The sequence below is a fragment of the Grampus griseus genome, assembly GCF_964374135.1.
Source record: "Grampus griseus genome assembly, chromosome: 10".
NCBI classification, from domain to species: Eukaryota; Metazoa; Chordata; class Mammalia; order Artiodactyla; family Delphinidae; genus Grampus; species Grampus griseus.
Genome location: NC_139004.1, coordinates 7,962,197 through 7,987,784, shown reverse-complemented (window position 1 = coordinate 7,987,784; position 25,588 = coordinate 7,962,197). Strand labels below are relative to the sequence as shown.

At 41.3% G+C, this 25,588-nt stretch overlaps 1 protein-coding gene across 1 annotated transcript in view; it reads right to left on the bottom strand.

Moving 5' to 3' along the window:
* Positions 1-4,674: 4,674 nt before the first annotated feature.
* The window catches only part of SYCP2L (synaptonemal complex protein 2 like), a gene marked incomplete at its 5' end in the record, with an annotated part of 59,177 nt that continues 38,263 nt past the window's right edge, over positions 4,675-25,588 (bottom strand). The window contains 8 exons of the mRNA XM_082664792.1: positions 4,675-4,988; positions 9,643-9,701; positions 9,807-9,906; positions 10,113-10,204; positions 11,086-11,192; positions 12,232-12,333; positions 22,497-22,566; positions 22,734-22,807. Of these exons, the coding sequence (XP_082520918.1) occupies positions 4,934-4,988; positions 9,643-9,701; positions 9,807-9,906; positions 10,113-10,204; positions 11,086-11,192; positions 12,232-12,333; positions 22,497-22,566; positions 22,734-22,807 (659 nt within the window). The 3' untranslated portion in view covers positions 4,675-4,933. The remainder of the gene's footprint in view (positions 4,989-9,642; positions 9,702-9,806; positions 9,907-10,112; positions 10,205-11,085; positions 11,193-12,231; positions 12,334-22,496; positions 22,567-22,733; positions 22,808-25,588) is intronic.

Here is a 25,588-nt window from a genome sequence, read left to right as displayed (position 1 = left end):
AATCTGTATAATTTGTTAAAAAAAGAAATGTTTTTTCCCCAAATGTCCTCTTACTCATAGGTATGAAAACATTTAAATGAATATTGTAAGCATATATGTTGCTAATTCCAATTTTTTTAAGTAACAAAATGGAATGTTATTTAATGGAGTTAAATATAGAAATTTCAACCCATTGAAATTATATACTGAACTATTTAGGCACACTGTGCAGCGGGGAAGTCCTCCCCATTAGAGAAGTATTTTTAAGGCAAAATGCTGTTTCCTGTGATGGAGAACTAGCTCTTTGTGTAAGAGACCAGTCTAGTTCTTTCTAGTATTTCCATATCATTTTATGTTTCTGGGGACTTCCTTATTTGGAAAATAAGGATATCACTTTTTTGGTTTTCCTTTGAAAATACTTATATGTTAAGAACGTATCATGATTGGGGCAGCCGGGGAGGCAAGAGAAGCCATTTTTCTTTGTAGATAAAAAGCATTCTGTACAATTGTTGTATAATAAATTGATTTGTACACTAAAGTATGTTCTGATTCTTTTTGTTTGGTTCACAGAAGTTTAAAATGTGTTCTACATGCTGTTGCAAGTGACCTATTACTCAGGAATTTTTTAAAGTGACATTTTAGCAGTTAATTTTAGATGTTGAATTCAGTAAGCAGTGGGCTTTTATTGTAACATTGTTATTACCTTTACATAGTATTCATACACCAAGTTAAACTGTTTCAGAAAATGGTCATTCATAAGGAAAAGTTAAGGCCAGTTAGCTAAGCAGAGGATATAAGGGTTACCACAAAAACCGCTTTACAGGGTAACCCAGGCAGGAAAACTGGATTGGCTGGAGAGAGAAGATTAGGCACAAACAGCATGGTACCATGCTCTGCAGCCCTGGCCTCTCCCGTCGCAGAGACGGGCAGACGGGAGGCCACCGCAGCTCAGGAGTAGAGGCATGTGAGCTGAGGCTTGACCTTGGTGAAGCCTGGCAGAGACTTAAGGGCGTGGAGCCCTCTCTGCATGGGGCTAAAGAGCCTCCCCTTAATCTGCTGGGATTTCATTATTTTAAACAACGGGTGGAACCAATTCATTAAAGCACAGTAACTGTGGTTGCAAACTAGCAGCTGCTTATACATGATAAAGGTTCACCTAAGTTTTAGTGTCTCCGAATAAGGGAAAGTTAAGTGTGTTTTTATTATTAAATTTATTATTACTACTTAAGTTCATTATTTAGGTTTTCTTCAAAATCAAATTACATTCACATTAAAGAAGAGTTCTACTCCAGGGCAGGTAAAGAAATAATCACTCTCATGACACCTAAACTACACTCCACCTAAAATATCCCTTGACCTTCAGTAAGTAACACATGACTTTCAGTCATGGGGGGGAAAAGAAAAAACTACTGATTTGTAGGTCATTTTTCTGTCTTGAGAAGCTGTGTTGAGGGAACCCTGGGATGACACTAAGGACACGTAAGTCTGAAAGTCCTACCCTCATTGAGCGCTCTGTAAATGCAGTCAGTATGGCTCTTACGGGCAACCCACTGGGAGCCCATTATGATGCCATCTGAGGCCAAATCCCCTGTGGCAGCCCAGCTGGGGTGAGACAGCACAGCCCTCGTGGGCGCTCTCCAAGCTCCGGCACGTACCATGGCATTTGCACGCACCAGTCTGTTCCCTTGAGATGGGGCGGTACTCTTGGGCTTGCCAATTACCACCACGCAGCCTTTTACACTTGGCCTGTGAACCTAGCTGACCCCGGGAGGCACCTCAATTCGTGAGATCTGAGCACTGAAAAAAAATTCTGCACAGTTTTGCCTGGACTGATGTCATGTACTTCGAGGGAAATGAACTTTCCTGTTGACTGTGACCCCAATGATAAATATTACAAGTGGCAAATTTCTCTGAAAGATTTAAGCCGTCTACCAAAGACAGTCCATGTAGAACTAGGCTTTTTTTTTTTTTTAAGGCTAGTTTAATCCTATGGGCTTTGATAGACTCTACTAGAAATAGTAATGTTCAATTGCAAAGCTCATCAACCCTTACCTTCCCGTGCTGTATATTACACTCGGGATACAGAAGTGACCCAGATGAAATACGTGCCCTTAGAGCTCATAGTCTGGGAATGTAGATGGAGAAACGTTTAATTATACAATAACGGAAGTACTGAAAACAGCTTACCTCGAAAACTTTCCCAAAGGAGACAGTGCCTGAGCTGTCTTGATGGGTGAGGAATTCTCCAAACAGACAAGGAGGAAACTTTGTCCAAGGAAACTCCAGAGGTTAAACACCCAGGACTCTAATGGGAGTCACGATCCCCTCCGCAATGCTGAGGCACTTCCTCCAGTGCCCCCCACGTGCCAGGCATCGCACTAGGGTTTGGAATAAAATGGTGAAGAGATCAGACAAGGTCTCTGCTCAAAGAGCTCTCGTCCAGTGGGCACCCCCTAGAGGGAAAACGGGGCTTATCACAAAATGGTAAGAATGTGCTGTTTATGCTGTTAAACATGTCAGGATTCAGTCTCCCCTCATTCACGTGGGGAACCAAAGATGAATGCCGAGGCCACTGTTTATTCCTGATTCAGCTCACAACACCGTGCTACGACTCCTGGCTCGAGAAAAATGACCAAGACAACTGAGACACCACCACCGAGTGAGAATAATCACGCTTTTGAAGTCTATTTGAAGTTGTTTCTTCTTTTGATAACCAAAAAAGACAAACGATTGCACTGTTTATTAGTGTCCAAGCTGAGAAGCAGAACCACTAGGTGATACCCACATATGTCCCTACAGAACTTGACCTTACACAGCTGTGCAAGTGATTAAGCAGCCTCTGTAAGGCTGTTGTCGTCAGGTCTGATGTTGGAGCTTGAAGTCTACACGGCAGACAGGAAGAGGGGATAGATATGGAGTGGGGAAGACCCGAGAGCAAGCCCAGAGCTGGAGCTCCCGAGGACAGACTGCCAGCCCAGCTGCCTCTGACCTTGGGGATGAGGGTGACCTGCAAAAGCCAGGGCCTGTGTCACAGAGCTATGCACACACCTGGCCCAGAGGAGGAGCTGACAGAGGATCATGGGAAGGCGGAGTAGCTGCAGGCCCAGCATCTGCCTCAGGGCACTGAGGGGAGTCAGCAGACAGGCCACAGGGCATGTGCACACAAAATGGCAAACCTGCTACTCTGCCCTGCAAGCTTCCCACTGGACTCTCTCTGTGGTCCACTCTCACCAGAAAGGTACAAGAGCAGGGATTCTGGGAAATTCAGGTCAGCCTAGCCGACACATTACACAGCCACCATGTCCCGTTATAAACAATTAAAAATGCCTGTGCCACATAAAGAAATCCAGTGACCCAATGGAAAAGGCAAGCACCTAGCTTACCTGAATTCCCGGTAAGAGGAGTTCAGCCAGTAGTGACCAGTGCTCTGGAACGCAGATGGCATTTGTTTCTCTGTTATCAGGTCAGTAATAATGACCATATCATAAATGGGAGAATCAAACGGTTAAATGACCAGAAACATAAGAACCTGACCAGGTACAGCGGGGCCTCCGCTCAACAGATCCTAACCCACGTGGCAACAAGTTTTTCCAGCTCTCCTTGACCAAAGGCAAAGCTGGGTTTTTCTCCTGTTGGAGTTTTATTGCTTTACTTAACATACTAGTTTTCTAGCACCAAGATTCCGAACTGACACTGTCCACATATTCTAACCACTCCGACCCCTGCCCACCTTGCTCACACACACACACACACACACACACACACACACACACACACTTCATTCCTTAGGCTCCTTGGAGAGGTATCAGCTACACTGGTTTTGAGACACCCTGTATCAGTCAGGATTCTCCAGAGAAAGAGAACCAATAGGATATACATGTAGATATCCTGACTTACAAAATATATGTATAAGTAACTTACAGATGGGGGAGAGATATTTTCCAGCAATTGGCTCCCAAAATTGTGGGAGTTGGCACGTGTGAAATCTGCAGGGCTGGCCAATAGGCTGGAACTCAGGCAGAATTTCTATGCTGCAATCTTGAAACAGAAACTGCTTCTTCCAGCAACCTCAGTCTTTGCTCTTAAGGCCTTCAACTGATTGAACGAGGCCCACCCACTTTAATGGAGGGTAATCTGCTTTACTCAAAGTCCACTGAGTTAAATGTTAATCACATCTAAAAATGAAGTTAATTAAACACTTTTATACTCTATAAAGCTTAAAACAATATACTATAACATAGCTCATTAAAAAATTTCAAGAAAGATGATGACAAATTGGGGTTGTAAAGATTGCTTTAGGCTGATTAAACTATAAATAAGCTATATTATGTAACTTAATTATATAAGGTATAAGCTGGTTTTCAGTCTACAGTCTTTAATTGTACTTATCCAATCATGAGCAAAGTTACTTTGCAGATGGCCTGAACTTATATAGGTTTCATTTTCCTAAAATAAATTCACTCAACTGTATATACAACTTCATGCACCAGACTTTATTAGAGCATTTAGTAATTACTGAAAGATGAATATTTCTCCTCTTCTAAAGCTGGTAGTTTTGTTAAAGTTCTACAGAAACTAGAACATTTGCAGATCAAATGAAAGAGTAACTATTTCAAAATACAACACCATTTTCATCTGAGCTATGAAAATAAAAGTAAACCCTCCCTTAAAGAGATATACTAAGTAGTATATATACAGATGCTGAGGTTTCCCTGCCCCCAAATAACTTGAAGACACTTCTCAAAAATCAATTTTCCTTTAAAAAATCATTAAAAAAAAAAAAAAAAGCAAATCACTCCAAGTTGCTAAACATCCTGAATTTCCTATTTTCTGACGAAATTTTAATACAAAAGCTTAACCTTTGTAAACAAATGGACAAACTACCAACATATTACAGACTCTTCCAACTTGACTGGTCTCAGGAATTCCGTTTGGAGTGAATGAGCACAGAGCATTAAGGCACCGCTTCTGTGGCTTGAGGTAGATTTATCTCCTTCCCATGGCTCAGACTGGTGGAAAAGGAACAGGAGAACAGTAGTTAGTGGAGCCCGAACTAGCCCCTTCCTGGTCTCTAGAACTCAGCACGCCAAAATGAACGTCTCTCCTTTTCATCCTCTCCATCCCTAACTCAGATATTCACTGAAGTTGCATCTTACATGGCCACCGGAAGCTAAGGTCAGTCAGTGCAATGGGGGAAACTGCCCGCGGTCAAAATTGCTCTCAAAATTCTCTTAAACATGTGCTGCTTTCAAGACACACATGCCATCTCCTGATAGTCTAATGCACTAGGTTATTTTTCCCTCTGGTGTTGGAGAAAAGACAGCTATTTCTTGGGTGAAGGACCAGATAAAGTGACTGGGCTGGCTTTCGGGGCCACCTTGTATGAAAAAAAATGCATGTTGTTAATAACCAGATTGTCATTGAGCCCAGCTGGATGCTCACACAAGAGGTAGGTAGGAGCTGATGTCAACTGAGGCAACACAGTCTCCCATCCTCATGCAAACACTAGGGCGCATGCTCGTTGAGAAGAATGGCAGACAGAATCACCTGTGCAATTTATTTCTCCATTGTTTCCTGTGTTCAGCACATATAATTTAATTTAGGCATGACTGACATTACTGGTTCCCTATCCAACATCTGTTCTCCCCTTCTTCCTTATTAACAGAACCCCACTTTGCAGGAGGACAGTAATATGCTCAGTTAAATTCTTGCCACTCCAGATTCCCTTGTAACTAGGGAGGTTTACATGACTCAACAAGATGGAGACAAAAGTCTATTGGTTTGGCTTCCGTGAAAACTGTTTCCCTAATTTTAAAAATAAGGGGAGGGCTTCCCCATTGTACCAAGTGTAAATTGGTACAATCTTTAAAAGAAAAAGTGGGCTTTTGTTATAGAAGCTGCTTTGCAACAAGCTTTTACTTTTTACTCATGTTGAACACCTTTCAAGTCAATATCATCTAAGTCATTCTTTTTGATGGCAACATGGTATATCACATGAATGTATCAATCTACTTAACCAAACACTAGCTGGGCATCTAGATACCTTCCAATATCTCCCTATTAGAGTAGTTTGTAATACATGTTGGTCTACATGTCTTTGCACAGTCCGATTTCATCTTTAAGGTCATTTCCTAGAAGTGGAATGACTGCTGTGTCAGAAATCTCAAATCACAACTTTGGACACTGAAGGAGTTTTTAGAAAACCACCCACTTCATTTACTCTCAAATAAAATGAAACGGAACACGCGTTTTCAAAAGAGAAATACTAAATTCTTTAAGATAAATGAAATTGCATTCTTATTAAAATGTATTTGGATATGGTCCACTTAGGGAATCTAATTCCAGCCTCTAGCTTGAAGAAAATCTCAAAGTTGATATCTGCTCAACAAGCCCCGTTATTAAATGCTGTAGGAATGAACAAGATAGTATTCGAAGAATCTAGCTGGGTGGGAGGGTGGCTGTCCTTAAAGTGACTGTGTCCAAAAACAGAAGAGGTGGCAGTTGCTCTACACAGTCCATATTTATTTACTCGGTGGGCCTGACAACACTGCCAGAAAGCTCTTGGAGTGGTAGCCCCATGAGCTACTGGCCGATCTGGGAAGCATTAGGGATCACAGTGGCAATTCTATAAACTCTCTCCTTTAAAAGTCTCTCAGAGTCAATCCTGTCTGGTTTCAAATCCCTCTTTCCCTTCGTAACTGCCAAAAGACAGCCGTTGTCACCCACACTGTCATCCGTTCTCACCAGCTGCTGGTTGTACATCTCCTCCTTTGTCCCAATCTACCCTTCTCCACCCTCCTGAGCTCTTCCTCTCTAGCCCCTACAACTCAATCTCTTGGCAACAAATTCCCCCAAATCCTCAGCCTCTTCCTGGAAGAAAATATCTCCTTGCCTCCTTCTTTTAACTAAAATGTGACTGACTTCTGATGGTACCACCCGTGATCATAAGTGAGGTTATTCCATGGGTCTCTCTGCAATTTTTCTTGTTTCGGTATTGCAATGCAAGACTCATTTTTTAAAAATTGAGAATTTTTATTCTCCTAGGTGCTAGAATACTTTCCGCAGCACTAAAGTGATCCCTCTTTAAAGGGCCAGTAGAATTCCTCTGTGATGCAATCTGGACCATATACATGTTTGTAGGGAAGTTCTTTAACAACTTTATTTCTTCTATGAATATTTGCCTATGTTTTCACATCTGTTTAGAAGTCTGTTTTATTAAATTGTATTTTTCTGGAAAACTGTCCATTTTTCCAGGTTCTCATCAAAACTTGGAGGTGTGTGGACAACTGAAAGTTAAAATGTTAGCAAATGAACTCTAGGTTCTGCTCCAACCACACAAGCCTCCCCAGTCTTCCTTCTCTAAGTGGCAGCACGATCTGGTTGCTAGAAGACAGCAACCTAGGAGGCATATCCCTAACTCTCCTTCCTTTACCTACTGCTTCCATCTGTCAGTAATTTACTAATTCCAGCTCCCAAACGTATCTGGAATCTCTCCATTTCTCACCCTCGCCAAAGGCCTCCAGTCAAGCTTTCCTCCTTTACTCTTCCCTCTTCCAATCGATTTCCAACATAGCAACTAGAAAGATTTTCTTAAAATATAAATCAGATTATATCACCATCACACCCAATGCCTTTGCTCAAACCCATCCATATTTTCCTCCACCCTTAGTATAAAGTTCAAACTCCTCAGCATGGTCACAGAGGGCTTCCCTGGTGGCCCAGTGGTTAAGACTCCACTCCGCCTGCCAATGCAGGGGACACGGGTTCGAGCCCTGGTCCGGAAAGATCCCACATGCCGCAGAGCAACGAAGCCCATGTGCCACAACTACCAAGCCTGCGCTCTAGAGCCCACGAGCCACAGCTACTGAAGTCTGCATGCCTAGAGCCCGTGAGCCACAACTGCTGAGCCCATGTGCCTAGAGCCCGTGCTCTGCAACAAGAGAAGTCACCACAATACGAAGGCTGCGCACCACAACGAAGACCCAATACAGCCATAAACAAACAAACAAACAAACAAACAAACAAACATGGTCACAGAGAGTCGGTCATGCTCCCAGCTTCATTTCAAGTAACTGTCCCCCTTATACTACTATGATCCAAGAACTTTCAGTTTCTCAAAGATGTCAAAGTTCTAGTGTGAACCTTTGGGACCCCGAAGGAGACTATGTTTCCAAAGATTCTGTGAGGTCAAAACTATTTTGGTAATAATGTTACTAGTACTAAGACATTATTTGCTTTCTTCATTCTTCCCCTCTCACAAATGTTCAGTGGTGTTTTCTAGGGGCCACGTGTTGTGTGGTGTCACAACGGATTGAATCCAGAGCATATATAAAGTCTTCTATTAAGCCAGACATTAAAGAGATTGCAAAAACATAAAACAATGCTACTCTTCTCAAATTTCTTGTTTTGAAAAGTCTGATTATTTTTCATAAAACTCTGTTATTTACATCAGTATGTAATGATTTATTACTGTTATTTTTAAATAAATACATTAAAAAACTCAGTCTCAATTTTTAATGTGGAAAATATTCACAGATACAACCCACAAAGCAAAAGCTCTCTGGGGATCCTCAATAAATTTTAAAAGTGTTAGGAGATCTTATTCCAACCAGTTTGAGAACCATTCATAACCAACCAAGGGCATTCAGTGAAGAGATTTTAAATGGATATCCACTTTCATCATGTATAATGGTACATGGAAGACGATGTGTGTATGAAAGAACTTTGAAAATCTATAGACTATGCTGCCATTATTATTCATTATGTTAACTGGAGTAAATAGCAGAATGGATAACTCAAATTTTGACAGTTTTTGTTGTTCTGGTTTGAAATACATGATGTGATCAGAATTATACCCTTTTGGGGACTTCCCTGGCAGACCAGTGATTAAGACTCTGAGCTTCCAATGCAGAGGGCGAGGGTTCGATCCCTGGTCATATATAATAAATATATGAATATAAATAAATAAATATAAATTTATCAAATATAAATAAATATTTTAAAAGGAAAAAAATAATATCCTTTTTAAAACCACGTGACTTACATTTCTGTGATAAAAGCGGATGCTCAACTGGTAGAGAAAGCTTTACCCATTATAACTTTATATAGGGATCCCTTTTAATTCAAGCAGGAAGAAAACACTAGAATTTCTCCCAGGGCACAGGCAGTGGAGTGAAGGGCTCCACTCTCCATTCCCCGACTCCCTACACTCTAGAAAGAGGAACAGTGGTCCAAACGGATAGAAACAGCAGCCTCAGATTATAACTGACTAATCACAGTGAAAACATGCAGCAAGATAAACCCATGTGTTGTTTGAAAATACATATATATGTTTAAAATATTTACATACATATAAGGTGTATAGAATATGTTCTTTCAAGAACACAATTCAGTTTAAATGAAAATCAACTGTTCACACAGAAACCTCTATATTTTTCTTAAAATCTATTTTAATTTTTTAAAATATTGCTTAAAAAGAAAACACTTTGTATCAAAAAACACTGAAATTCGGATGGTCCTGTTTATGCTTTTCAAAATGTATACTTCCTGAGCGACATCCCAGGGCACGCCCTGTGCCCAGAGAGAACCACGGAAGTGGCTGGTTAGTATCAACTAAGATACTTCTAGAAAGAATGCTTGTTAAAAAAATAAATAAATAAATACCTCAGCAGCTGCAGTTCACAGAATGATTTCAGATCATCAGACTGTTTCCCCCAAAATTCCTAAAATTGAACAAAAGGTTGGTTGGTTGAAGCGGTTGACAGTTACCCTACCCGGGAACAGACCCTCTTAAGTCAAAGAGAATGTTCCAAACAAAAAGAACTTACCAGAACATCCTCCTCAAGGCGCTGCAGACCCCCAATATCCTTCTCAAGATTGCTCAGCTCTTGAAGAACTAAAGTGTGAAACTGTTCTAGTTTATTCAGTCTGAAAAAAACAAAAGCAACGAATTTCACTGGGACCACTTGGATGTGACACAAGACCTTTTTACTCTTATTGCAAAGATAACTTCATATTTTTCTCTAGACGGTTCTTGTCTGAAAAATATACGTCTCCTTTCTCTTCTTTCCCCTTGGAAATATTGTTTGTGAGGGATCCCAAATCCATAAATTTGTTTTGAACCCAACACTTACCTGCACAGATGTATCTGGTTTAAAAGTTTTGTTAGGCAATTTGGTGCTTGCTTTGCAGTTTCTGAATAAAGTGGGCTCCTTCTGTACCTAAGCTAAACCACACAATAACAAAATGAGCATGTTTGGCTTAAACATAACTACCCAAATTGGGTGTGGGCTTTGTATTAAAAAGATGTTGCCTGCACATAACATTCACAGCAAACATTATCACTGAAGAACTGTAATAAGACACCATGCCACACACTTCGTGTATTACCTCAGGTTTGATACCCATAAAGGACAATAAGCTAAAAATAGTAAAATTTATATTCAAGCTACTGATACACATATTGAATATCATGAACCAATTTCCATGATAAATTAGCTTACACTGGTACCGCAGAGAATAAGATTGGAGATCTTCCAAGTTAGTTCAATGAATCTATGTTAGGGTAAGATACTTTTCTCAAATGTGCTAATAAATAACTCAGTAGGGATTTATAAATAGTAGGACAAAATGGAGGGGATGGAAGTGGTTTCAAAGTTCACCTTGCAGGCAAGGTTTTGTGACAGGCTGTATGTGCGGTGTCTCAACTGGCCACCACTCAGCTGACCACCTGCCCACGGTCACCTCCTTCTTTCTCCCAGACACCTCTCTCATCCACATGGTCCCCCCGCCTTGCCTTCTCTTGTCTATCACTGTGACCAAATCACTGCTTCCTGGTTGTCCAGTTTTCTGAGAATGCAATCAACAAAACCAAACCTTTCCATATCGGTCCATCTGGTCCCATGGTAGCAAATGGACGTGGAATAGCTGTCTTATTTCCACAATTCACAAAGGCACTAAAGTCAGTGACCACAGCTAAGACAAACCTACCTCCCCAGAGACTCAGGGACACCTTCACACAGGAAGGACAACAATGGTATTAATGAATATGAACCTGTTACTTTAAACACATAGCGAGCTAGCTTTTCATTTTTAGTGGACCGTTACCTCGTATTTTCTTTTCAGTTCTCTAGTGAAGTTTTCAAAGGTGGTGATCATTGCAGAACCTTTCAAGTTCTCTGGAATAACTTTTAAGGATGAGGTAGAAATGCCTTCTGAACAAGAAGAATAGAACATGAAATAAAACTAACACAGGTCTCAAAATAGGTGTGCTCGGTCCCCCCGCTGCCCAGAGTGTGGACAGTCATCTGGAAGCACAGATGCGATCCACAGCCGCCCCACTGGCTGCCCGGCTGTGACTGCAGCGGGGCTGACTCTGGCCGTGACCCACCAGCCCAGCTTGAGGCAAGAGTCCTCAGCGGATGCTTCCTGCTGCTCCCACGAAAACTCACTCTCTGGCAAGTGCTCATTTCATCCAAACTTTCCCAGCACTTTAAATCAGAGCAACTGAGAGTACGGCTAAGAAGCAGGCTGAGGTGTGGTAAGAGGATTTTAGGAGGATGTGACGGGTAGGGCATTTCTAGGGGCAATGCTGGCATAACAGCTTCTGGGAGCCAAGGAGTTTTACGAGGGCTCATGAGGGGTCTGGCACTGTTCTAAGGGATTTGTATGTATCAACTCATTTAATTCTCACAAAATCCAAGTGAGACAGGCACTGTTAATGCCCACTTTTAACACGGATATCACGTAGCCGGTGCAAGCTCACACCGACAGCGCCAGGATTGGAACCCGGGCTGCCTGGCTCTAAGCCACAGCCCTCTAGTACCTTAGGGCTTCCAAATCTGCCTTCTCGGAGCCTTTTGTTTCAAAGTATCATAGTGTCACTCATCCTGAAGGCCACCGCCACATATGCAGCCTTTTCAGATCAGTCTCCTTCATTTGTACAGAGTGCATATTTTTAACTCAAAAATTTAGCTAATAATCATCACCTAAAGCAGAGACCTAGGCCCTGAAAATCGCCACTAAGAATTAAGAGGCAGAAATCAAATTGCCAGGAGGAGATAGTGCTTGCTTTTATCTACAATTTGTGCAGCAATGCACTTGTCTCTGAAAGGACAAAGTGCTTAGTTTTCAGGGTCCTGCAGCTACTACGATCTTAAAACTGGAACTGCCTCGTAATTCACGTTGGGACATTCAGGGCTTACACATTTGCCACATTCTTTCTTGACCGGCTGGCTGGGTGCACAACGTTACCTGCCAAGTCTGTTTCTTCTGCCACTGAGGAAAGGCATCCTGGAGCATCACCTTCTTCCAATCGCGACTGTTTCCCCTTAGCGAAATGACCATCTGTTCTGTCTGAAGGCAAGCGCAGTTCACTGATAACCACACACACACGTTTCTTGGGTCCTAAATTTATCTCGCTCTCTTTCTGCCAGTTAGTATCTAGCCTTGATGAGCAGCAAGCGAAACTCATTCCCTGCTTGTTACAAATTGCTTATCATGTGGCATGTTGACTAAGAACAACGCAAGTATCAAAGCACTCAGTCTACCGGTGCCTGAAAGAGGACCCACGGGAACGTGCCTCCCTTTGACGAGCTCAGTAACGTTCAGGAACACTCCCCTGAGCAGGATACAGCCTGCGTCAAACAAAAAGCAGTAATGGTTGGCATCAAACCCACTTCCAGGGCTCTGGACTAAAGAGCAAGGGGGCAAGGTTTCCAGGCCGACTGGCCCTTGGAAGCTCATCGGTTCACCCCGCGGAGGGCGCCACCTGCTGGTGACACAGGAGCTTCGGCACCGAACTGACAGCTGCCTCATAAGGAGCTCATCTTGGGTCCTCGCGAGCTCAAGTGACTGAGAGCCTCCGCGGATGAGATTTAAATACAGATTCTGTTTTCAGTTCAGCATTTACTAAACATTTTCTTTTTTAAAAAAATTGAAGTATAGCTGCTGTACAAGGTGAGATAAGCTACAGGTGTACAATACAATGATTCACAATTTTTAAACGTTATCCTCCATTTATAGTTATTATAAAATATTGGCTATATCCCCATGTTGTACAATATATCCTTGTAGCTTATTTTATACCTCATAGTTTGTACGTCTTACAGACTCACAGATGTGGAGAAGAAACTGGTTCCAGTGGGGAGAGGGGGGCAGGGAGGGGAAAGATAGGGGTAGGGAAATAAAAAGTACAATATCTTTTATTTTGATGTTCAGTTCACACCAAACATGTCCTCACCCCATCCGGGCCCTCTGTCTCATCAGTGGCATCTTATCCCTGTCAATAGTGCACTAGCACCAGGCCCGACTGCTGCTTTTTACCATCCTCTTCTCTCCCACCGTCAAGGCCTGAGGCTCTGCCTACAGAAAGCATCCATACCTCTCTGCATCCCCACACGGAGACTGTCCAAGGCCAGCTCCCGGGAGGAGCTCGTCAGTCCCATCCCTTCAACTGGCATCCCCCAAATGCCTCTCTTGCCCGAGCTCTCTCGAGCAGCAAACCTGTGTTTCCAACTGCCCACCCAACATCTCCGCTCAAAACCCACTCTTGGGGCTTCCCTGGTGGCGCAGTGGTTGAGAGTCCGCCTGCCGATGCAGGGGACACGGGTTCGTGCCCCGGTCCGGGAGGATCCCACATGCCGCGGAGCGGCTGGGCCCGTGAGCCATGGCCGCTGAGCCTGCGCGTCCGGAGCCTGTGCTCCGCAACGGGAGAGGCCACAACAGTGAGAGGCCTGCGTACCGCAAAAAAAAAACAAAAAAAAAACCCCACTCTTTTCCATTCCTCCCCACCCCAGCTGCTCTTTCTTCCCCACCATACACTCAGCCCCGCCACACACACTTAACTGGGAAGACATCTGCTCTCCCTCTCTCCTCCCACATCTAGCTAGTCACTACAGATTTCCCCCCTGAAAGTTCTGGAATTTAATTTCATGAATTTGCTCAATGAATATTTGAGTGTTACTATGTGCAGGGAGCTGGGCAAAATGGTGGGCAGATGGTAGGAAAGCAAAGAGGCAAGTTTCCCCTTCTGCATTCCACTGCTCTACCCTGGTCTCCTTCCAGCTCCTCAGACCCTGGGCCACTCTCACCTCAGGGCCTTTGCACCTGCCGATCTTCTGAGTTGCATCCTCCCCCCACCCCCCCATAATTACACTAAGGTTTCCCCCTGGCCATCCAAACTAAAATTTCAACCCAACCCTCTAGCTCTTAAATCCCCTTCCCTGCTTAATTTTGACTTAGCCTCTATCACAATATAATATACTACATATTTCACTTTTCTTGGGTATTATGTCTCCCCCACTAGAAGGTAAGGTCCAGTGAGGGCCCGTATGCTGTCTGTTTTGTTCACTAGAATATCTAACACGTAGGAAAGCGGCTGGTGCATAGTAGACATCAGTAGACATTCACTGAATGAAAGAATGAATAAGTGAGTAAATGCTCCAGAAATCCAAGATTCTACAAAATAAGATGTATCTTATATCCTAAAAAAGGATCTTAGTAAAACAAGAATGTATTCTAATTATCTTATACTAGCAGTGAGGGTAGAGATACAGGAATATCAAAAACCTTAGAGACCCAAATACCTACTACATAAATAACAAACTGAAATTAATAAAATTTAGTATTTTAAGATCTGCTAAAACTACCTTTTGGGAGGAACTGTAAAATACTAATTTTTAGAAATAGCACCAGAGTAGGAAATACCAGTCATAAACATCAAAGTGACAGAAGGAAAAGAAAAAGAAATTTGCTATTAAAATTATGCAAAACAGAGAATCGTCAATGTTAAAATAGTTCATGCCCTGTGGTAAAACAGAAGATACATTTTTAAGAAAAATGAGTAACTTAGGTTTAAATGTCAACTTAGATTATTTTCTATTAAAGAAACAAAAAGGAAATAGCAAAATGAGAGGTAAAACAAGAGAGATAATAAATATCTAATTGAGAGAAAAGGATGACCAAATGCAGAAAGAACTAAATTAATAATACCAGATATATAGATAAAATGATCATATATGAATGATGACCTTCATGGGACACCTTAGTTGCTTTGCTATAATAGAGTTTTCATAAACTGAAAACTTCGGTAGAGGTCACATTCTCACTTGGAAAAGAAAGAGCCCACAATCAGCCCCTCTAATAAAAAATAAAATAAAATAAAATGAAAAGCATAAGAAAAGCTCTCAGCTTTGAGAGGTGCCACTCTCTCTTCTCACTGCTCTTAGATTAGGTGTGTTTGTTTGAAAGTATGGGTGGATATTTTCTAGGGAGTTGCACTGTGTCAAGGCTAAATGATTTTTAAAAATCAAAGAAAGAATCCAGACACAGCACTGTCCTCTTCCAGCCTCAAAATAAATGGAGCTCATGCTTGAATCTCACATGGTGTCCATATCCCAGTCAGGGCCCAAAGAAACCACTTAGAAAGGATCCCAGCCAGGCCCCAACGAAGCGCCGATGAACAACTACTACGTTTCTTTACATTTCTTTCCTTGCTGCCTGTTCTGTCCCTTCCGGATTTTTTTTTTTTTTTTTTCTCTTCTGACAACATATTTGTAGCAAGAGCTCAAAGCATGGCCTTGAATTTCGATGTATCATGCTAATGCACCACCCGTGGAAAAGCAGGGCGTCTGCTGGAACAGACAATGTTTACCTTCAATGGAGAGACGAATCCAGGAACACTGTGTAAATAAGCTGGTTGCCCCCTGAATGAGCTGCTTGGAATTTGTGAACCTACTAAACAGGGATCATCCGTATGGACCACTTCAGGGACATGGAAATAATCTGGCACAGAAAACCCTTTTTGAAGAGGCAATCTTGTTAAGTACTTTACCTGAAACAAAGGAATGGCTCTCCAGAGAGAACAGGCTCCCCTAGGGAAATCAGTGCACTCGTTAAAGGATGCAGGTCCTAAGTGATGCAGTTGGCTCAGCTTTGTTTCCATGGTAACGGCATGCCTCTTATAACCAGGACTTTTTGACATTCTCATAAAGGGGTTAAAACTATGTACACACAGCACTTCAAAAATGAACACAAGCAGTAAACACACCGTGGCTGAAACTAGAGTGATCTCAAATGAATGCTAACTCGTTTGTGGGTGGCTGGTAGAAGGAGTGCGTGCTTGCTTTTGAACACAGCTGTCTTCATTGCCATGAGAATTGAAGACTTTTGCCATCTGAGGAGCTTCTGAACTTATTTTGGGCACAGGCTGTAGAGAATAATGTGGTGTCTATATTACATTTATTTACTCATACTTCTGATAAAACGGTTTTTAGCGCTACACAGAATCAACCCTAGGATTAATACCCAAGCTCTCCTAAATTACGGCATTTAAAAAAATCTTACTCTGAGGTGACACCCTGTGGCTTAAAATGATAAAAGGCCAACAACCTTCACCGGAGCGAGAATAGTCTTCTTTACCAAAATATCCTTCCTGTGGAGGCACTTTCCTAGCGCCAATTCCTTTGTTTTTTCTACCAATGCGTACTATGCCGAGAATATGAAAAATTAAAGACAATCTTTATCGCTGAATTCCTCAGTCTGACGGGGAGTACTGAAATAACTTCTGCCTGGATTAATGCATTTTAAAAATCAGTAAATCAATTCATAATACTTAGTTGTGACTATGTATAAATGATTATTCAATATGGAATTATGCAGAGGTTCGTCACTAAATGACAGCATTTTCTAAGTTTCTTATTCTGGTTCCTTGGCAAATATTCACTGAATGCCTCTATGTGCCAGGCACCAAACTAGGCAATCATAGCACCATTGGAACAAAGAAGCCATCCTCCTGACTCCTTCCCGATTCTGGAGGCCTCTCCAAGAAGGTACATGAGGGCAAAATGCAAAATCATGAGTAATCATCCCGTTTGCTTGCAGTTCTGGGAGCACGGCATATCCAAAGTTCCAGGGTAAACATTAAAACAACAGTCTATGAGCAAAATAGCAGAATAGGAGTTTTCTACTGTTTTCCCCCAAAGGACACCAATTTTGAAAATCACCTACTGACAGAGTGGCCTTTGTGGAAGTCTGAGAGTCCAGTGGGGAAGATGTAGCACACTCTCTGAGGAAGAAAAAAATGCAAGATTGGCTGCACTGAAGAGGGTAACAAGGACACTTTCGCTTGAGCCACGTCACCACTTGCTCAAAGGCAGCACAGCTCAGGGCCAAGAGAGACCCTCTTAGCTCATGACTTCTCCACTGGGGAAGGTGAGAGGGTTTGAGGGAGCGCTCGTATTCCCCAGCTGTGAGGGACCCTGCCAAAGAAGACCGTTTCTTGCTTGCCCCATCCAGAATACTGAGGGACACTACATGGCTCGGGGGTGGGGAGTGGCTGGGAGAACAGAATCCAGGGTTCTCACGGAGCATCAAACGGATGCAGATCCTACTGTTTCAGGGACTCCATTAGGAAGCCTACTCATGAGCTGCTGGGGAGGCCTCAGCTACGGATGCCCCCGCAACTGGACCATGGACAGCGCAACCAATCCATGTGCCTCACCCATACACAGCCCCAGCCTGTGCTTGGCTCACTTTGCACACACACCCCAGGGGCAATGACTGTGAGTGTTTGTAGACAGCCAGCCCTATTCAGCAGGATGGGGATTAAGCACACATGCTTGAGCATCCACCACTGCCCTAGGGAAAGCAGCAGGAGGCTGGGAGCACCTGGCCTGGCCATGCAGATTCCAGAGAAAGCGAGATCTGCAGAGGTACCCCGGAAAAAGCAAAGTGTGGAGCAGGCAGAGCCATAGGAAAGGTCTGAGAAAGCTTCAGAATCCCTAGTAGACAAAAGGTATTTCTCTCCTGAAGCCAGTCAGCAAAGACTAAAGGAGGTGACTGCTTCTTCAAATATGAAGACAGCAACGCGAAACTTCAAGGAACGTGAGAACTCAAGGAAACGTGACACCTCCCCCAAACCCCAATAATTATATAGTCATGGACCGCCACAGAAAATGGAGCTCTGCAATTTGCCTAGTAAAGACTGCAAAATAGTTGCTTTCAGGAAGCTCAGTAGGCTACAAGAACACACACAGACAATTCAATAAAATCAGGTAAACAATAAGCAAACAAGATGAAAAGTTTAGGGGCTTCCCTGGTGGCGCAGTGGTTGAGAGTCCGCCTGCCGATGCAGGGGACACGGGTTCGTGCCCCGGTCTGGGAAGATCCCACATGCCGCGGAGCGGCTGGGCCCGTGAGCCATGGCCGTTGAGCCTGCACGTCGGGAGCCTGTGCTCCGCAACAGGAGAGGCCACAACAGTGAGAGGCCCACATACCGAAAAAAAAAAAAAAAAATGAAAAGTGTAATAGAGAAATAGAAATAATAGAAAAAGAACCAAACAGAAACTCTGGAGCGAAAGAATACAAAAGTGAAATGAAAAATGCAATAATAGAGAATATGAGCAGCAGACCTGATCCAGAAGAAGAAGAATCTGTGTCAAAGGCAGATCATTTATCCAAATTATCCAGTCAGAGGAGAACAAAGGAAAAAGAATAAAAGAGAGTAAGAAAGCCTATATGGACTATGTGATAGCACTAATATAAACAAACTATACCATTAATAGAAACAATTCACAGAAACACAACAAACAATCCTAAAATTTCTATGGAACAACAAAAGACCTCGAATAGCCAAAGCAATCTTGAGAGAGAAGAACAAAGCTGGAGGCATCATGTTTCCTGATGTCAAACTACGTTACAAAGATGTAATAAAACAGTAGGGTACTGGCATAAAAAAGAGACCGGGAAATCAATGGAATAGAATAGACAGCCAAGAAATAAACCCAGGCATATACAATCAAATTAATTGACAACAAAGAAGCCAAGAGTATACGATGGAAAAAAAGAAGTCTCTTCAATAGATGGTGTTAGGAAAACATGACAGGCACGTGTAAAAGAATGAAACTGGACCACGATCTCACACCAAACACAAAAGTTAACTCAAAATCGATTAAAGACTTATATGTAAGACTTGAAATCGTAAAATTCCTAGAAGAAAATACAGGCTGTAAGCTCCTTGACATACATCTTGATGATCATTTTTTGGATTTGACACCAAAAGCAAAGGCAACGAAAATGAAAATAAACAAGTGGGACTACATCAAACTAAAAAGCTTCTGTATAGAAAAGAAAACCATCAACAAAATGAAAAATCAAACTACAAAAGGGAAGAAAATGTTTTCAAATCGTACATCTGACAAGGGGTTACTATCCAAAATATATAAAGAACTCATATAATTCAATAGCCAAAAAAACAAATAATCGATTAAAATGAGAGCAGAGAATCTGAACAGACATTTTTCCAAAGACATACAGACAGCCAACAGGTGCACCGATGACTGGAGCAAACCAAAACCACAACGAGATAAACTCACACCTATTAGAATTCCTATTATCAAAAAGACAAGAGATAACAAGTGTTGGTGAAAATGTGGAGAAAAGAGAACCCTTGTGCACTGTTAGTTGGAATGTAAATTGGTGCAGCTACTCTGGAAAACAGTATGGAGGTTCTTCCAAAAATTAAAAAATGAAACTACCATATAATCTAGCAATTCCACTTCTTTGTATTTAACAGAAGAAAATGAAAACACTAACTTGAAAATATATATGTACCCACCATGTTCACTGCAGTATTATTTATAGTAGCCAAGACATGGAAGCAATATGTGTCCAATGATGGATAAAGAAAATGTGGTATATATATACAACAGGATAATATTCAGTCGTAAAAAAGAATAAAATCTTGCCATTTGTGTCAACATGGATGGACCTTGAGGGCAAAATGCTAAGTGAAATAAATCAGACAGAAAGACAAATACTGTATGACCTCACTTATATGTGGAATCGAAAAGGAAAACAAAATACAAAACCAAACTCATAGGTACAGAGAACAGACTGGTGGTTGCCAGAGGTGGGTGAAGGGGTGCAAATGGGTGAAGGGGGTGAAAAGGTACAAACCTCCAATTACAAAATAAGTCCTAGGGCTGTAATGTACAGACAGGATGGTGACTGTAGTTAATACTTTATTGTGTATTTGAAAGTTTCTGAGACAGTGGATCTTAAAAGCTATCATCTCAAGAAAAAAAAAATGTAACTACCTGTGGGGATAGATGTTACTCGACTTATTGTTGTAATCATTTTACAATATGTACAAATATCAAATCATTGTTATACACCTGAAATTAATATGCTACCTGAAATTAATATGCTACATGTCAATGATATCCCAATTTAAAAAAAAGGAAACAATCTACACATTATTGGAGTCCCAGAAGGATAAAAGAGGGAAAGGGGGCAGAAAGCTATTTTAAAAAATAATGGCCGATGGGGGAGAATGGATGCATGTATACGTATGGCTGAGTGGCTTTGCTGTGCACCTGAAATTATCACAACACTGTTAATCGGCTATACCCCAATATAAAATTTAAAAATTAAAAAAAATAGGGACTTCCCTCATGGCGCAGTGGTTAAGAAACTGCCTGCCAATGCAGGGGGACATGGGTTCGAGCCCTGGTCCGGGAAGATCCCACATGCCGTGGAGCAACTAAGCCCGTGAGCCACAACTACTGAGCCTGCGCTGTACAGCCCATGAGCCACAACTACTGAGCCTGCGCTCTAGAGCCCACGAGCCACAGCTACTGAGTGAGCCCTTGTGCCTAGAGCCCATGCTCCGCAACAAGAGAAGCCACCGCAATGAGAAGTCCGCGCACAGCAACGAAGAGTAGCCCCCGCTCGCCGCAGCTAGAGAAAGCCCACGCGCAGCAGTGAAGACCCATCGCAGCCAAAAATTAATCAATTAGTTATTTTTTTAATAATAATAATGGCTGAAAACTTCCAAAATCTGGGGAGAAATTTGGACATCCAAGTTCATGAAGCTCTCAAACCCCCAAAAGATTCACCCACAAAGATCTTTTGCAAGACACATTATAACGAAACTGTGTAAAATCAAACACACAGAGAGAATTTTAAAAGGAGCAAAAGAAAAAAATTTTCTCACATACAAGGGGACACCCATAACGCTATTAGCAGATTTCTCTGCAGAAACCTTACAGGCAAAAAAAGAGTGGGATAATGTATACATGTAAAGTGCTGAAAGAAAAAACTGCCAACCAACAATACTTTACCTAGAAAAGCTGTCCTTCATAAATGAAGGAAAGATTAAAACTTTCCCAGAAAAATAAAAGCTTAGGGAGTCATCACCACTAGATCTGCCTTACAAATAGTGTGGAAAGCAGTTTATCAAAAGAAATGAAAAAACACTAATTAGTAATATGAAAATATATTAAAAAATATAAAACACACTGGTAAAGTATATATTCAAATTTGGAATACTGTAATATTGTAATACAGTGGTGTGTTAATGAACTCTAGAATAAAGGTCAAAGGGTGAAAATATTTAAAATAATTATAGCTATAATTTCTAATAGATACACAATATAAAAAGAGATAAATTATAACATCTAAAACATAAAATGTGGGTGGGGAGAGAAAAACGGTAGAGTTTTGTATGCAATAGAAGTTATCAGCTTAAACTGTATCTCGAAAATGTTTTATGTGAGCCTCATGGTAAACACAAAGCAGAAATCTATAGTAGATACATAAAAAATAAAGAAAAGGGAATCAAGGCATACCACTATAGAAAATCATCAACCACAAAAGAAAACAGCAAGAGAGGAAGAAATTAAAAGAAACAACAAAACAGCCAGAAAACAATTAATACAAAGGCATTAGTAAGTCCTTACAAATCAATGATTACTTTAAATGTAAATGGAGAGTGGAAGCTAACGCAACATTATAAAGCAACCATACTGCAATAAAAATTCATTTAAAAAAAGAAAAGAAATGTAAATGGATTAAATTCTCCAATCAAATGGCACAGAGTGGCTATATGGATAAACTATGACCCAACTATATGCTGCCTACTGGAGACTCAACTCAGCTTTAAGGATGCACACAGGCTCATAGTGAAAGAATGGAAAAAGATATTCCATGCAAGTGGAAATCAAAAGAAAGCAGGAATAGCTATGCTTATATCATTCAAAACAGACTTTAAAGTCAAAAAATTTAACAAGAGACAAAGAAGTTCATTACATAATGATAAAGGGGTCACCCCATCAAGAGAATGTAACAACTGTAAATATAGGCACCCAATGTCACAGCACCTAAGCATTTTAAGCAAACGCTAACAGATCTAAAGGGAGAAAGCGACAACACTATAATAGTAGGCGACTGCCTTCTGTGGGGTGGGAGAGGAGGCATGCCGGTTGATGGGACTTGTGTCCCAGGCTATATGCTTCTTGACACAGACGTTCTTGTTCCTGAGTGAAAACCTCTGCTCCTCCCCTTGACCTTCAGGCACATTTGGAGCTGGTTAAGCAGATGGCACTGCCCTCTCCAAGGCCTGGCAACTGTCACTCTGTATAGTGATTGTATCTGCCTCAATTTGAATAACAGCCCAGTCTGCCAAAATCAGATTAATTTTGCTTTATTCTGCAGAAAGAAGTTCAGAATTCTCTCACCTCTGTCTTCCAAGTTTTGCAGTTTATGTTTGAAGCCAGTACTTTTCACCAATGACTCTTGGGTCACAGTCTTTAAAAAAAAAAAAAAAAAAGGCCACAAATACATGTATTCATGTCGAAATAAGAAACACATGGTGCTACATTATCCCTTAAGAAGGAATAAGCTAGTACATTAAGCAAATATAATATTAATTCTGGAAAACCCGATGAATAACCAACAATTAAATAGTACAATACCTCAGATACATTTTCTTCAACATCTGAGTGCTCCAAGGAAGAGAGATCGCTTGGTGCGGGGGGACTTTGAAGTTCTGAGCATTAGAGAGAATGAATAGTTTTAAGGGAATAAACACACTGAGAGGCAATAACATTTCACTATCAGTCTATAAATTAAATTTCAACATCCACTGCCCTACCTCCCGCAAAAGGACACAGTTCTAAAAAAAAAAAAAAAAAACCCCAACCAAAAACCACTTTGTATCTTGCAGGGCATGCATGGGTATTAGGGGTTACAGGTCTGTAGATAAAATGAATAGCCAGTTACCTACTAGGGCAGCACCTTTAGTACCTGCCCATCTGGCCCCAAACACACAGCAAGGACTCTGCCACCTCAACGTGGTCCTTCTCTTTCCTCTCTTAGATGCACTCCCTTACTCCTCTTCCTCTCTGTTATATTTCCCTCTCTCCTGCTATATTTCCCTCTCTCCTGTTTTCCTTTCCCCACTTCTTTTCTTCCAGTGGCAGCCAAATTAAGAGGCTGGCAGTCACGTGCTTGCTAATGCCATCATGTGCCTGCCAACGTGCAATGCTCTAAAATGATAGGTGAAGAAAACAAAATCCCTACTCTTACCAACTTAAAAAAGATGTGAATTGTTTTCATAAAATACAGCGGGGGCTGAGATAAACCTTACAGGTCAAGGGTTGGCACACTCTGGCCCCTCAGGCCATATCCAGTCTGCCACCTGGTTTTATAAATAAAGTTTTATGGAAACACAGCCATGCCCATTGGTTTACATCTTGTCTGTGGCTCATTTGGAGGTACAAATGCAGAGCTTAATAGATGCAACAGAAACTCTAGGGGCCAAAAAGCAAAAAGCAATTACTCTGGTCCTCTACAGAAAAAGTTTACCAACCCTTGCAATAAATCATCATTTGAGCTTCTTGTTATTTTTAAAGTGGAAGAATACCAGCAATTCTTATGCACAAGCTGATCTCAAATGTTAAAACAGAATTAAAACAATGTCCTCTGTCTTTTGTTAATGAGGGCATAAAAGAGAAGATCAATCATACTTTCACACTTTCTTCAACAGATATTAAAATACATTTTTCTTTTTCAAACTACCTTTCCCAAAATATAATTTTTTCTACGTAGATTGACAGAAAATCACATACCTATCTTCTGGGCAGAATCTTCAGGAGTTAAAAAGGCAGAACTACTCTGAAATTCCGTTCCAGAAATTTTTGGAGGTGTGACATTATTTTGTCTAGAGGTATCTTTCCGTAATGGTGTTAGAATTTTAGCCTGAAATATAGTATTTTTTATAAAGTGTTAACTTGTTTTGAGTGGTTGTGAATGTTATCGAAACATTCCAAGACATTTCCAACATCCTTTTTAAATGATTAGGTATTGGATATGCTCCATTTGAAAAAACCAGTAAGACCATAAGATCGCAGGGTTGGAAGCACATTAGGTCAGGCATCAACTGATGACTGCAAGTCAAAGTTCTCAAAGTGTGCTCCCAAACCACAGGCTCGGCAACACCTGAGAACTTGACAGAAGGGCAAATTCTCAAGCCCCAGTGACAACGTGCTCAATCAAAACCTCTGGGGACAGGACCCAGCAATCTGCATTTCCGCAAGCCATCCCGGTCATTCTGAACACTAAAGTCTGAGAACCACTGCTCTAATTCAGGAGTCAGCAAACTACAGCTCACTGTAAATAAAGTTCTTGTAAATATAAGTGTTACTGGAACACAACACATCCCCTCATCTGAGTATCGTCCATGGCTGCCTTCACGCTACAATGGCAGAGTTGAATGGCTGCTACAGGAACCATATGCCCGAAAAGACTGAAATATTTAGTATCTGGCCCTTCACAGAAAACGTTTGCCAAGCCCTGCTTCTAAGTTATTCTCTTAAACTCCAGCACAGAGAAGTGAGTTCTAGATACCAATGTCTGTATGAAGTCAGCAGTGCCCTCACTGAAAATCAGCACAGACTTCTTGTCAGTTGCACACCTTAAATTGATGGATTCTCAAAGCTTTCCTGTTTCTTCTTTGGTACCTATTTTTCTAAAAAGCTGTATATCGCTAAAAACTGTTCTTTTGGCCTATTTCTAACTGATAACTCCTTGTCTCAGGTTGAACTATTCAACAAATATTTAGGTAGTTGCTCTGGCTCACAGGTTTGAGCTATAAACTCTCTCGGTCACCTCAGAACATGAGTGTCCCTTAGCCTCACAGAAGGCGGCACCCTGCGCCCCCAGGCTGATGGCAGAAGGCAGGTCGGGCAGGGAGGGCAGATGACGAGCTACTGTTAGGGCACTAACAACATTCTATTTCTGTACACGCAAGCAGGGCGCTGCTCATGCCCTGAGAATCCCAGCAGCTGCCCTTCGAAAACTCTTAAAGACTTCGCACTATATTCTGCAGTTTGTGTGTGTGTGTGTGTGTAGATACATGTATATAAAATATATGTACATACATGTATGTACATATATTAGATGTGTAATATGTACATATATGTATTTTTAATATAAGTATATAGAGTTTGTACATATAAAGTATATGTGCACAATTATATATAATACATATCATACATACATGATTATATATGTTACATGTTTTATATAAAATATCATATATACAGTATATATATACACACACTCTACTATATATACTATCTATCTAATTTCATTTGACAAAGGACAAAAGCCAACTGCTTAGAGAGGTAATTCAGCTAAAAGCATGATAAATTAAGCTCTGAATTGGCCCGGAGGACACTCGTGTCCATGTTCTTAACTACTTTGATATAAAACAAGGATAAGTGAGAGGAATTAAGAAACTTTCAAGGCTTATTCAATATTTGAAATG